The sequence below is a fragment of the Mauremys reevesii genome, linkage group 1 (genome assembly GCF_016161935.1).
Source record: "Mauremys reevesii isolate NIE-2019 linkage group 1, ASM1616193v1, whole genome shotgun sequence".
Taxonomy (NCBI): domain Eukaryota; kingdom Metazoa; phylum Chordata; order Testudines; family Geoemydidae; genus Mauremys; species Mauremys reevesii.
Genome location: NC_052623.1, coordinates 238182941 through 238197546, shown reverse-complemented (window position 1 = coordinate 238197546; position 14606 = coordinate 238182941). Strand labels below are relative to the sequence as shown.

The 14606-nt window shown below is 47.3% G+C and overlaps 1 protein-coding gene across 1 annotated transcript in view; it reads right to left on the bottom strand.

The window, feature by feature from the left end:
* The window catches only part of TTLL12 (tubulin tyrosine ligase like 12), a 66632-nt gene extending 52491 nt beyond the window's left edge, over positions 1-14141 (bottom strand). Inside the window, exon 1 of the mRNA XM_039542110.1 lies at positions 13848-14141. Within this exon, the coding sequence (XP_039398044.1) occupies positions 13848-13967 (120 nt within the window). The 5' untranslated portion in view covers positions 13968-14141. The remainder of the gene's footprint in view (positions 1-13847) is intronic.
* Between the last annotated feature and the right edge of the window lie 465 nt (positions 14142-14606).

Sequence of the window (14606 nt, the reverse complement as noted above, 5' to 3'; positions counted from 1 at the left end):
GGTGCCAGTATCCAGTGCTATTGCCCTATACTCAGTTTCATGCAACCAAGAAATTCCCTCCTTGTTTCCCTCACCCCTGGCGGGCTGTACTCACCATAGCTGGAGTTGCGCATACACAAGCACACATGTCAATGAGCACGTCTTGTTTAAAACTTTATGGGAGCCAAGGAAGGGAGTTCTGAATCTTAAGTTTTGCTTTCCATTGCATTCCACTGACATTTTATCTGTATGTTTTATCTGCAGTTGCTGCCATCGTGGCCTTGAGGGTTTTCCCCCTCCACACCCATGGAATGCCTGAGTCAGATAAGGAGGAGAAAGAAGAGGCTTCGGGATGATGTGTTCAATGAGATCCTGCAAGACAGTGCTGCATCAGACTGAGCACAGGACCTGGAGGATGAACCTAATCTCCAGATAGCCCGGAGAAGGAAAGAGTGGACAGGAGAAAGGCCCAGGAGTCCCAGCAGGAAAAGAAGAGGGAGATGCACCAGGACACAAATGGGCTTCAACAGCGGCAAACACGGATGCTGCAAACTCTTCTGGACATACAGGTTCAACAATCGTGGGCTTGCCTCCATTTGCAGTCCATGATGAACTCCATTATGGCACCTTCCTACACCTTCCCTCAATATTCCACATGGCATCAGGGGTCATATCCCTACCCCTTCCACTCCTGTCAGGAACATCACAGCGTCACATACAGCAACAATGGCTCTCACAGGTCACCGTATGTGTAGGCAAAATGGACATGAAAGTTCTTTCCCCTTGTTAAAGTCTGTTCCATTAAGTTTTTAATATATTTGCTTTTAAAATTGCACAGATTTTTCGACTGTGATGGTCTGTATCCGTGTATTCACCCTGTGCATACTATTATCATAATCTTTGTACAAGTATGCCTTTGAGGTATCATTTGAAAACTCATAACTTGCTGGTCAATACTGTCCAGTGAAAATGTGTGGGGCAGCATTGTAAGTTATCAGATTCCACTGTATGGTGTTACTAAGACATATTCCGAGTCTGGGGAGTGGTCAAACCAATTCCTCAGAGACAAAAGACAAGCGGATGCCTCAGCCAGGTGTCAGCAGGTCAAATGGGCCAACACATGCTTAAGTGGGTATTCATTTGCAGGAATAGGGACACGGGTCGAAAAAAATCTACATATTAAAAAGAAACAGCTTGGGGTTCTCGTCCACATAGACTTTTTATCTCCTGAACCTCAGCTGGAAATGCTTCTTGAACACAAGGAAAGAACTATAAGAAGGGAAGGCAGATGCCCCAAATCATTCCTGCCTTTCTCTCTACTACAGCATCCATGAGACCTGAAGAACAAAGGAAGCAGCATTGCACTGGGGGAGGGATCCTGACTGAAAGAAGTTCAGCTAGTAGGGCTGCCGAAACATGTGGGGTGAGTGACTTGGCTTTATTCTAGTTTGTTAAGTTAGGCATTAGTTGAGTTTTATTTTTCTTGTAACCAATTGTGACTTTTATGCCCCATTACTTGTATTCACTTAAAACCAATCCTTTTATAGCTAATAAACTTGTTTGATCTAAACCAGTGTGTTTGAATTGAAGTGTTTGGGAAACTCCATTTGGGATAACAGGATTTGTGCATCTCATTTTCTATTAATAAAATAATGGACTTTATATGAGCTTGTATTGTCCAGGAGAGATCTGGGCAGTACAAGATGTACATTTCTGGGGAAAGTCTGGGACTGGGAGTTTGCTAGTGGTTCACTGTTAAAGTACTCTTTCAATGCCTCCCTGTCCAACATAGATCTGCGCTGAGCTTTTCTAACAGCCCTTGCGTCAACCTGTTCAAACTCAGCAGACACCTGCTCCACCTCTGCCCTCCACACTGCCAGCAATTTTTCCTCCTTTGCTTCACAGATATTATGCAGGACACAGCAGGGGACTACAACCACTGGAATGTTTTTTCACACTGAGATCTAATCTTGTGAGTAAATAAATATCAGCATCCCTCCAGTCTACCAAAAGCACATTCAACTGTCATTCTGCACCTGCTGAGCTGGTAGTTGAATCTTTCCTTGGTGCTGTCGAGGTGGCCAGCGTATGGCTTCACGAGCCACGGGAAGGCTGGGTCCCCCATGATCACTATTGGCATTTCAACATCACCAATAGTAATCTGCTAGTTGGGAAAGAAAGCCCCTGCTTGTAGCTTTCTGAACAGGCCTGTGTTGTTAAAGAGGCAAGTGTCACATACCTTCCCTTACCAGCCCACATTAATGTCAGTGAAATGTCCCCAGGAATCCATCAATGCCTCCATAACCACAGAAAAGTAGCCCCTTCGTTGATGTATTTTGTGCAAGGTCGTCTGGGGCCAAAATATTGATACACATGCCATCTATTGCCTCACCACAGTGCAGAACCCCACTGCTGCAAATCCATCCACTCCGGCCTGCATATTGCAGAGTCACAAGCCTGGACAGAGGGAGACGATTGATAACGGCCCCCCACAGTGAATTTTTCAACTTAAAAATGATTTCCCACTGACTGGTAGCAATCTGGCATTGCAAGTTTCCACAGTGCGATCGCCACTCACTTCTCCACTGTCAGTGCATCTCTCATTTTGGTGTCCCTGCACTGGAAGGCTGGGCTGAGCTCAGCACACAGCTCCAGGAATGTGACCTGGCACATCTGAAAGTTCTGCAGCTACTGCTTGTCATCCCAAGCCTGCAGTACGATGTGATCCCTCCAGTCAGTGCCCGTTTCTTGGGCACAGAAGCAGCACTCCACCATCGGCAGCTGCTCCATGAACTCCACCAAACATCTTGAATTGGTTCTTGCTGTGTTCTACGCTGATTTGATTCTTCTTGGCTCAGCAAATACAGTAGGATTGTGCATCCTGTGCTTTTGAAATGCTTATGAGAATAGTGCAGAGCCATGCAGGATCCATGCTTCTATCAGAGATGGCGGCCAACAAGGAGGGCTGTATACGTTCATCTGATTTTTTTTTTTTTTTTTAAAAGGTGCAAAAGTTATGGAATATAAAATGACAGTACAGGTCAGGCCGGGCTCCGCAGCTGAGTTGCCCCAGGAGCTCACAGTCCTGCTGCCCAGGGCATTGCGCTGGCAGCAGAGCGAGCGAGCTGAGGCTGTGGGGGAGGGGAGACAGCAGAGGAGGGGCCGGGGGCGAACCTCCCAGGCCAGGAGCTCAGGGGCCGGGCAGGACAGTCTTGTGGGCCGGATGTGGCCTGCGGGCTGTAGTTTGCCCACCCCTGCCCTAGAATGTAGATCAAAGTTTACAGGAAAAGGAATAGTGGGTGGGCTGCTATGATGGAAAGATGGGAAGACGAAGATGGGAAAATATCCAAGGGTTTTATAGTATAGCCCGTCACCGGAGTATCTGAGCACCATCCATGCAAAATCAATAGGAACAGCAAAATTCCTTGTGGATTTAATGGAGTCTCCGGCACTTCCCCTCTATGGGCTCAGAACTCTGCTTCGGGTAGGGTTGAGGGATAGGGTATTAGTGATGTGTTGGCTAGAATTACATACGTACTATTGGAGTAAAGACGACTAGAGTTTTTAAAGCAATATTACTGAAGTTATATTTTAATTAGGAGTACATTTGCTGTTACATGTTCCCCAGGACCAGAGAGCTAGTAATTTCCGTTTCCCTTTAATGCTGATAATCACTGTTGTAGTTTGGATCACAGTGGAAGATACAGTTGTTTAGCAAGAGGTTGTAACCTTGTTTAACCAGTATTAATAAAAGAAGAGAAACTCCCAACATGCCAATTTTTTGTGTGTGTCTATAGGTCAATATTTTGTAGTTCACTGTGTTACCTGGTAACTGAGAAGGGATTACATTTCACACTTAAAGCTTTGTTCCTCCTGCAGCAGTTTTCCTTAGACCAGCGTTTTCCTGATCTGCTCGTTAGCTTACTCCCCAGCTCAATAAACTCACACAGTGTAAACTCATTGTGAATTAAGAATGAAACCAGCTAACACCCAAAACAACTTTACGCATTTTTTTAAATGACAAGATATTAAGATGTCTGGAAGTGAAAAGTTAAGGAATCCATCCACTTCCTCGCTGCAATATTATCCCTCATCACTCGCTATCACCTTAACTGCTTACCCAACCCACCTACAGTTAATTTTACATCTGCTTTTTGCCCTACAATTAACAGAAGTGTTGATGTTCTATTTTGTTTCTTAAATATCCAAAAGGAAAATAACCCCAGGGTACATTAAGTGATGTAAACATTTTAGGTTCTTGCATAGTTGAGGCCCCATGTAACTGAGATTCTGTGGCAACCAACCCTTGCACACCGAAGTCTGCCCCAAAATCTAAGCTTTTTGCATTGAAAAAGTTCTTATCCCTCTTCTGGCCTTTAAGTCTGAGACCATCTTGATTGTCTAGTCTGACCTCCTGCACATCACAGGCCACAGAACTTGACCCACCTACTCCTGTAATAGATGCATAACCTCTGGGTGAGGTATGGAAGTCCTCAAATTGTGATTTAAAGTTACAGAGAATCCACCAATTACTCCAGTTAAAACTAGCAAATGACGTGTGCCCCATGCTGAAGAGAACATAAGAACGGCCATACTAGGTCAGGCCAATGGTCCATCTAGCCCAGTATCCTGTTTTCCGATAGTGGCCAATGCCAGGAAGGCAAAAAAATAAAAATAAAAAGAATATCCCAGAGTCTCTGCCAATATGAGCTGGGGGAAAATTCCTTTCTGATCCCAAATATGGTGATCAGTTGGACATTGAGGATGTCGGCAAATCCCACCCAGACACCTGGGAAAGTACTCACTGCAGTAACTCAGAGCCCTTCCCATCTAGTGTCCCCTCTCTGGCCAACAGAGGTATTTGCTATTAGCAGTCACAGATGGACCAAATGCTATTGTAGGCAATCTCATCCTATCATCCATAAACTTATCAAGCTCAGCCCTCAAACCACTTAGGTTTTTTTGCCTCGACTACTCTCCTTGGAAGTCTGTTCCGGAACTTCACTCCTCGGATGGTTGGAAACCATCATCTGATTTCAAGCCTAAACTTGTTGATGGCCAGTTTATATCCATTTGTTCTTGTACCAGCATTAGCCCTTAACTTAAATAACTCCTCTCACCCCCAATTGTTTCTCTCTCTGATGTATTTATACAGAACAATTGCATCTCCCATCAGTCTTTGTTTAGTTAGGCTAAAAAAACCAAGATTCTTAAGTCTCCTCTTATAAAGTAGGTTCTCAATTCCACTGACCACCTTATTAGCCCTTCTCTGCACCTGTTCAGTTTGGATTTATCTTTTTTAAAACATGGGAGGCCAGAGCTGAACACAGTATTCCAGATGAGGTCTGACGATGCCTTATATAACAGAGCTAACACTTCCCTGTCTCTACTGGAAATACCTCGCTTGAAGCATCCTAGGACTGAATTAGCCTTTCTGAAGGCCACATCACATTGGCAGCTCATAGTTGAGGGCATATTGGTTGATCACAGGATTTTCTCCTCTACTGTTGATTCCAACTAAAAAGTCCCCAGTTTATAGCAAAAATCTTGTTGTTAGGCCCTATGTACATGACTTTGCACTCTTAGATTTTATTCCATTTCTATTGCTCCAGTTTTCAGGGTCATCCAAATGCTTTTGTAGGATATACCAGTCCTCCTCAAAGTTGAAAGGTATTGCCAAAATGATGTCCTCTGTAAATTTATTACCACAATCCCACTTTTTGCACTGTCGATAATAAAGATGTTAAATAAGATTGGCCCCAAGATGGATCCCAGAGAAACTCCATTAGTAACTTCCCCCCAGCTGACTGTTCACCTTTCAGTATGACCCGTTGTAGTCTCCATATTTGTGAAGATAGAGCCATGTTCAAGGCTGAGATGTGTGATTTGCTCCCAAGTGAGGAAAGCCACACTTGACTGGTTTACACCTCATTCATATTTTCAAGGTAATCTGCATTCATCACAATTGGGTTTTTAACCTCGGAAAACTAAAGATGACACTTTTAAGCATTTAACTGGATATTACCTTGGCAGAAACATCTAGTTAACATGCTTACCCCACAATTCCAACCTATTTCCTCATGTAAGCATGTCCCCTAACTGTCCTCTATCCAGCTGCCAAAGCTTCCAGCATCCCTAACAATTTCCATAATGCAATTGTGCTGCCAACCAACGCAGAAGTTTTCAGCATATTGAAAGTGCAGAAGCCCTGTACAATACATTCAATAATATCTCAATGACAAAGGCTGTTAGTACTGGCTGTATTGTTCTTTTTCCTCTTCATCATAGCCTCAATTTCTAGCTGAAATGAAACTATTGCAAAAGATTCTGTCTGCCACAAATGAATGCCCCAAAATCTAGTGGCCTTACCACAGAACAGAAGTTCAGCTTGCTATAGAACTCACAGGACTTCTTCATAGGGTAGCATGTGGTAGCAAAATGATTATAAATATAATTGGATTGCTCTGTTGGGGTTCATAGGCTTATGTAAGTCATGCAAGTCTGTACTGAACTATATTGCGTAACAGCTAGACGTAACTTTTTTGCAGTACAAAAATGTTGTGCATTACAATATATTGGAAATGGGATTTTATGATGTTCTAGTAATAAGAGGCAAATTTTAGGAGGGGAAAGGATGAAATATTATATAGCAGTACGGAACTCTCAGACTCTCACATGGGGATGGGAAAATGGTTTATTTCGAAAAGACAATCTCTCACACACATATATGCAATTCTTTTCAGGGAACAACGTTTTGAAGTGTAGAATTTTTGTAATTAAGTGTGACATGGTTTTTGGCTGTTGGCAGAGCCCACGGGAACACTTCTAAACTCTTTTAAAAGTTTTTTTTTTTTTTTAAATGAGAAAAATCAACAACTTAAGTCCAAATGACACATATGACTCACAGGAAAGGAAACCTGCTCCAAACACATCTTATGACAACCATTAAAACAGAGGTCCTGCATGTTTCGGCACATTCAGCAAAGGTAGGAATGTGTGCGTATGCACATGTGTTTGAGGGTTATGTTTGGAAAGAGCTCTATTTGGATGAGTTGTAGAGATACCGACGGGGAGAGGGGAACTTTTATCTACATTAAAACACTCAATATTCTATATTGCTAGAAAATTTTAGGCCTTGCTTAAGTTAACATAGAGAAAAGGTTTCTTCCACCCAACTAAACACAGGGGACTTTCCCCTGTTCTACTCTATGACTCACTGGAGTGGAACAGGTTTTCTTTAACTTCTGCCCCATGAAAACCCCACAATCCCTTTCACTCCACCCTTCCCAAGCCTGCCATTTCTCCTGCCCCTCCTAATCCTGCCTCTCTGAGAGCTCCCTAGTCTACATAAGGAAACATAACTCAGTGTCACTCTTTCCCCTACATGTCTGTCCCAGTCCACTGCCTTCTCACCATAATTCCTTCTGAATGTCTAGCCCTCCCCCAGATGACCCTTTGCTCTAGTTCTATGGCAGCATTAGCATCTTCAGCAGTAGAGCCTGGTATCAGCAGCAGGCCAATTTCTATGTATACATTTATTAAAAATGTTGAACATTGCTCTGTATACACACAACAGAGTGATCTGGACCGCAACCATGAGCAAAAGGAACAGAGAAACAAGTACAGCATCCTGCTACCATACAGCAGCTCTCTGCACAAAGCATTTCTCTACCCTGTCCTAATAGACAAGGGGTCAGGACCAGACATTCTTTAGCAAAAAAACAAAACAAAAATCAAAAAGCCACAGTCTGCTTTTAACAGACCAGTCAGTTCTTCAGTCAGTTTATGAGTTCCTCCTGGCTTCCTGACATAGAGCATGACAAGGCAACCACTTAGCATTCAGAGCCTCTTCACCAGTTTTTTACTGCCTCCTGTTTATATCCTTCTCCTACTTAACTCATTCCTCTGCCTTCCTATCTTGGTGCAAGAGTACCAAGCTATTTTTATTATTCTTTCCACACTCTCTCACACACATATATGCATTTTTATACAGGAACAGTTTGTGATAGAGAGTGAATATGATAAAAGAATATTATTAAGGCTGCAAAGTCAAGCACTCAAAAGTTAGGAGATGCCAGAATTAAGGCTGTCTTTGCAAACTTAATTCAGTTCCATCGTGCACATGTATTAGGATAAAGTCTTAAATTACATGAGCACATACTATTTTTCCCCTCAGGACTATGTACTGAATGAGGCAGGGGTCTGGGAGGGTGGAGGGAGCGAGAGAGAATGTGATCATATAAAGACTGAATCATAATCAAGACTAAGATTTTGTGACAGATATTTTTAGTAAAAGTCACAAAGAGGTCACAGGCAAAAGAGAAAAATTCACGAAAGCCGTGACCCACCCTTGACTTTTATTAAAAATATCCATGACAAAATGGGGATCTGTGGGTCCCCACACCACCGGAAGCAGGCTGCTTTGCAGGGACTAGGAGATGCCTGCAGAAGCTGGGGGCTGCAGGGTACCCCTGCCACCTGCAGCTCTGGGGGCCTGCAGCAGCTGCGAGTCACGGGGGGGGTTCCCCCCCTGCTGCCTCTGAGTTCAGGGAGGTTCCTCCACCACCCCTGAGCTGCGGGACACCCTGTCGCCCATGGCGGCTTGGAGCTCCAGGAGCCGCCAGAGGCGGCGGGGGTACCACGCAGCTCCCTGCCCGTCAATGAGGTCGCTGGAAGTCACGGATTCCGTGACTTTCGCAATCCCTGTGACTAAATTGTAGCCTTACTCATAATCCATATGTTCAAGAGGAACAAATTAAGGTTGCACAGGTCCTAATTCTGGAATTTCTTAACTTTTAAGTGTTTGACTTTGCACCCTTAATAATATTCTTTTATCATAGTTGTGTGTGTTTTATTTCCTAAGTTTTTAAAAAGGCAAATTGGGGAAAAAAATGAAATTCCATCAAGTGGCATCATATTGACACATCAGCAGGGCTGAAACCATTAGATACACTGTACAGATCTCTGCCACTTAGGCTAATGGAGTAACTTGTAGCAAGAGCAGTCAGTCTCTGAGTGGACCAGCACTGGAGGAAGATGTGACACATTGCTGGCGGGGGTTCACAGATATTTGGGTTCTATTCCAGGGGAGCATTTTCTAGTCGACTCAGACACTCCTGCTCAACCTTCTGCTCTGTCCCCTTTGTCCTTGTCCCAGTTCTCTCTCTTTCCCACCCCTGGCTCCTTGTCTCAGTCCCAATCTCCTAGCCCAGCAGTCCCAGTTCCTCCTCCCGGTCCCTCATCTAATCTGTCTCTCTCCTGACCCTGCCCATCCCCCTCTCCTTGTCCAGCCAATCCCAGTCTCCCTTTCCACTGCGTTTCCTTGTCACCTCTCCTCCCCTGTCCCACTCCAGTTCCTCCCACTGGTTCCTAGCTTGTCTAGTCAGTCCTGGTCTCCTTTATCCAATCTCAGTGTTGCCTCCCAGAATTCAATAAGGCCTATAACTGCCCCTCCCTGCCAAGCGCTCTTTCCCTCAAGCGCTCCCACCCCCAGCCTACCCTCCAACGCTTGCCCTCCTAGCCACTGCACCTAGCTCCCAGCCTCTTTGCCAAGCTAGTCTCTCTCTCTCTCTCTCTCTCTCTCTCTCACCAGGGCCAGCTCTAGGTTTTTTGCCGCCCCAAGCAAAAAAAAAAAACAAAAACAACCCCCCCCCCCTTGGCTTTTACACATTTGCACTTTTCAATGTTTTTTGGTGGTTTTGTCTTGTTTTTGACTGTTTAAAATTAAAAAAAAAATGAAAACAGAATTTGTAGTTAGTGAAATAAAACAATTTCCGATTCGTTTACTCACTGGGCCGGCCATGGAGTGAGCTGGGCTGTGTCTGCTTGGGCAGAGCTAGGGCTTCCCCTGCGCCAGAGGCCTTGGCATAGGCAGGATATCAGCACCAACTCCAGGGCTCATGTGGTCCATGTGGGTCGGACCAAGCCACGTTGCTGGCAGGCTACCCAGCCTGGCTGTTGCTGCAGAGTAGCCAGAGGGGCCTGAAGCTGCATAGGAGACACGGAACAGCTCTGCCTCCTGTTTCTCCTTCCCCGCAAGCACGCCCGGGGGCTTGGCGCTGCCCTCCAGAGCTGGGCGTCACAGACCCGTGCCAGCAGGAGCAAGCAGTGGGCGTTGGGGGGTGGGGTGGGTGGGCTACCTGGTCCCTCCAGCCAGGGCACAAGTACCTCCACACCCCCAGCACCAATCCCAGTCTGAAATAGCTGTAGCAGCCCTGCCCATGGTCTCACGTCTTGCTATGGGAGGGGAGGGGGAAAGGGGAAGGAAGGGGAGGAGGCTCTGAGAGCAGGGCTGCAGCCTGGCTCCCACACTGGCCTCGCCCCCCCCCGTGGCTGGAGGGGCAGCAGACCCCGGGGAGCCTGGCTTGGGGCACCTCAGCAACACCCAGAGTTCCAGGCGGTTACCCCACGGCGTGGCTGGGGACAGAGCCAGCTAGGCTGGGGGCACTGCCTGTAGCTCTCACACGGAGTGAGCTGGGGCGGCTGCAGGGTTCGGCTGCCGGGGCCCAGGGTAGAGTAGCCAGCAATTACAGGGCAGTGTGCTTGGACCTCCCGCTCCCCAGGATCCCCATGAGCCAGCCGCGGGTTCAGCCTGCGCAGCAGCACGAGTTTGGGCAGGAGGCGGTGAAGGGGGGGAGGAGGAGGAGGCGGCGGCGGCAGGGGCAAGCCAGAGAAGCCCGCAGCCGGCGCTGGAGGAGCAGCCCGCCCGGCCACCATGTTCCGCTGCCACCCCCTACGCTCCGCGACCAGGGCAGGGCCACGCTACTGGCTCCTACCTGAGGGGGGCTGGCCACTGCCCGTGGGAGAATGGCAGGGACATGCTCCCCACTGAGCCGGCTCCCCTTGCCCCATTGCACAGCCCTGGCGGCACCCAGTCAGAGAACAACAGGGTGGTCAGGATCCAGCCCAGGACACTGCCTCAGGTCGGAGCTGGGGCCCCAGCATTATGCTGCCCCTGGTAATTTGCTGCCCCAAGCACCTGCTTGTTTTGCTGGTGTCTAGAGCCGCCCCTGTCTCTAACTCCCAGGCACAGTTTCTCCCCCCTCCTCCAGATTCAGACTCCTTGTCTCAATCTACTCCTTTCACTACTCTGGTGTGGCTTTTGTCCCCTCTGCATTAGAATCAGACAGACAGCTTCCTCCTTCATGCTGCCTGGGTCCCTGTAAGGGGGTCATCAAGAGCACAGGGCAGCAGGGGCAGCTCCAGACCCCAGCACGCCAAGTGCGTGCTTGGGGCGGCATGCCGCAGGGGGCGTTCTGCCGGTCGCCGGGAGGGCAGCAGGCAGGCCACCTCCTGTGGCATGCCTGTGGAGGGTCCGCTGGTCCTGCGGCTTCGGTGGACCTCCCGCGTCCACTGGAGCCGCGGGACCGGCGACCGGCAGAGCGCCTCCCGCGGCATGCCGCCCTGCTTGGGGCGGCAAAATGTCTAGTCGCCCCTGCAGGGCAGACTTATTCCCTGCTCTCAGTTCTGGTATCCAGCCCCACCTCAGACCAGAGCAGCCACTACAGGGAAATTCCAGCTTCAGCCCTGTAGCCATGGGCTGGAGGGAGCATGCTCAGATGGCACTGAAAAGGCAAGTCAGCTCTAGGAGGTATGAGATGCTCAAGTGGGCTGAGTGGAAACAGAATCTTTAGAGATTTAGATGTTAAATTCTTACAAGCAGCTAATGAGTATAGGTGAAATACCATTTTGGGGCAGATTTTCCACAGGCACACCCCACTCATGAAGGTCCCCAACCATGTCAAGTCCCTGCTCTAGATCATGCTCCAATCATGGGAAAGTCACCCTTTTTTTGTTAACATGGGCAAATTGTGTGTGAGAGAGAGTTTGAAACAGATGAACAGTTTTGACGAAAATTTTCCACAAAGTTCAGCGTGAGGCAGACACCAGCATGGAAAATTTCAGCCCAAATGTTTAAAGTTTGGCAAAGTTATAAGCAATCTGAAACAGGGTCTTATAACGACAAATGTCTGGCAAGCTTAGCAACAGCAGTGTTATCAGACTTGCCTATAATAGGATTACAATTTCCCCCACTAATTCCCCCTAAAACATGAACATGAATTTCTCCCCAGCAAGGCCAACAAAACAAGACTTGCAAACAGGACTCTTAAGCATGTGTGTATGAAGTAACTCATGTGCAAGTCTTTTCAGGACTGGGACAGAATTTTGAGTTTTTAGGCCAAACCATTTTGGACATATGATAAAATAAAACAAAAAAGTGATGTTTTAAGAAAGTCATCAATAAGAAATTATTTAAATCTCATCAATTTAGAACCTCTTTTTTCTTTGTATTTTTTGAACTTCATAGGAAGTTAATACCCATGGATAAGATGAGCAGATGAGCTATCAGGCACTACATTATTTTGGGGGAAATTGCGTAAATGAAGATGTGGTGGATCTCCCACCCCTCCCAGTTTGTCTTAAAAAGGTCAAGTTAAGCATAAAATTGAAGTTAGTTTTCCTGTTGTAACTTTGAAGTGGCTATTACCAGTCTCTAATAAGAAAACATGAAGGGGAAAAGTCCACTGGTCAAGTGGCAGTACATGTTCCCACAGTGGATATGGACAGAGTGTTCGGTACTCGGATCTCCAGAGCAGGAGCCAATTCAAAGGATGGCACTTACAGTCAATAGAGCTGTTCTTAACCAGAAAGCCAAGTGGGCAAATCTGGAGGTCAAATGGGTGGATAAAGGAGGGGTTGGGGGGAAGTTTGTTTTAAAAAGCCAAGCCAAAGAATGATACATTAAGGTACTGAAAACACCAACATTTAGATATAACCACTCACTGTTTTCTTAATGTCCCCTTTAGTTCCACGTGCTGGGGGCTACATGATATAGAGAGGCCCTCTCCCCAAAGTTCTTTAAATCTGATTTATTGCATAGCATCACCCGTCAACTTCCAACCCCCCTAAAGCCTTCTATTAATGATTGTGATGTTACAGATATATTTCCAGTAATACTTCTCTCCTAGTTCTACCTTAATATTTAGCTTCACTAACACAGCTGACAAAAAATTCCACTCTCTCACATGCTATGGAGCAATACATCCATTCATATTTTTTCAAAGCTGTAGGGGAACCTCCTCTGCACAGATCTGTATTTTAAGCTTTCCAAGGACATTGTCTTTGTATGTTTGTACAGTACCTAAGGGGCCACAATCCTTACTGGGGCCTCTATGCACTACTGCAATATAAATCATATAAATACAGAAAATACTATTATTTTGTTATGGGCTCAAGGAGCATTTGCTGTGTGGTTTAATATTTTTGGAGTTTTTCCTTTGTCACCCCCCGGCCAATAAAAGCCAAACTATACTGACAAAGGAAGAATAACTTCAGGTGCATTTCACATACTAGAGAGGTTTAATTAGCATTTCTTCCGCATTTTAAAGATACCCAGACCTACAGACTGTGATCATGCCAAATATCATCATCATTATTATTAATAATACACTTGTAGAAAGAATCCAGAGAAAAGCATCCCTCAGTAACTGCTCTCCACACACTTCCTGGTTTTTCCCCTAGGATTTAAGGCCACCCACCACTTTCATTAACTTTAAAGCACCCAAACGAGCCAAGTTTCGTTTCCAAGCCAGCCTGAACAAGGGAGAGTTAAGATTCAAACCAGCCCAAACATGCCGGGGAGATGTTAAACAGGCTCCCTGGGAACCGCACCTGGGAGAAAAGCCCTTGCAGCCAGGGGCTCTTTTAACGAAACACTCGCACTGAAGTACCCGCCTCAGGGAGCATGTGCAGGAGGCGCGGGAGAGGGCAGCAGGCAGCGCCTCTTGGCTCGGAGGCTCTGGCGGTGCCATGTGTTCCCGGGAACCCGCCCGAGCCCCGGCCCGGCGCTGCCAGACGCGCGGACCCACCTCGTTCTCCAGCTTGTGCCGCAGGCGCTCCCAGTACAGCGGGGGCAGCCCCGAGGCGCTCAGCGCCGCCCCGTGCAGGGCCACGAACGCCTTGTGCTCCTCGGGGCTCTCCCCCTCCATGTTCCTGCTGCTGCCGCCGCCTCTGGGGCGTCTCTCTGCGAGAGTCCGGTAGCGCGACACCACAGCCTGCTGGGCGGGGACTCGCTTTAAAGGGAAAGGGCTTCCTGTGCTGCTCGCGGGGGCTGGAAACCACGGAGCTCCCGCCGCCCGGGCACCTCCGCTGCAGGGTTGTTTGCACCGTGGGGGCGGGTGGCGCTGCGGGTTTTCCTCCCCACGCGCCTCCGTGCAGCGCGGCCCTCGGGCCTCTGCAGGCCACGGAGCTGTGAGCGCAGCACCCTGAGGGTGAAGGGAAGAGCAGGAATACACCCGCCTGCTGCAATAGCCCTTTCGCTGGCTGGCAAATATTCAACCGGCAAAAATCACCTCCAGATTTCAGCCACACCTGCGTGGTGGGTTTTTTTTTTGGGAGGGAGGGTTTGGAGGGTGTTTTGGTTTGGCTCATTACAAAGGCAGCAGATCTATACATAGGCGGCAGGTTTGTATAATTTTTGGTGGGGGCCCCCTGCTCCCGCCCTGTAAGCTGATATAAAATGAAGCTACAATGCCTCAGTGCCACAAGATTACAAGGGTCAATTAAAAGTGGAAAGTCAGAAGCAGCACTTGCCTACTTCAGTATACAGTATTATATTTTGTTGCACC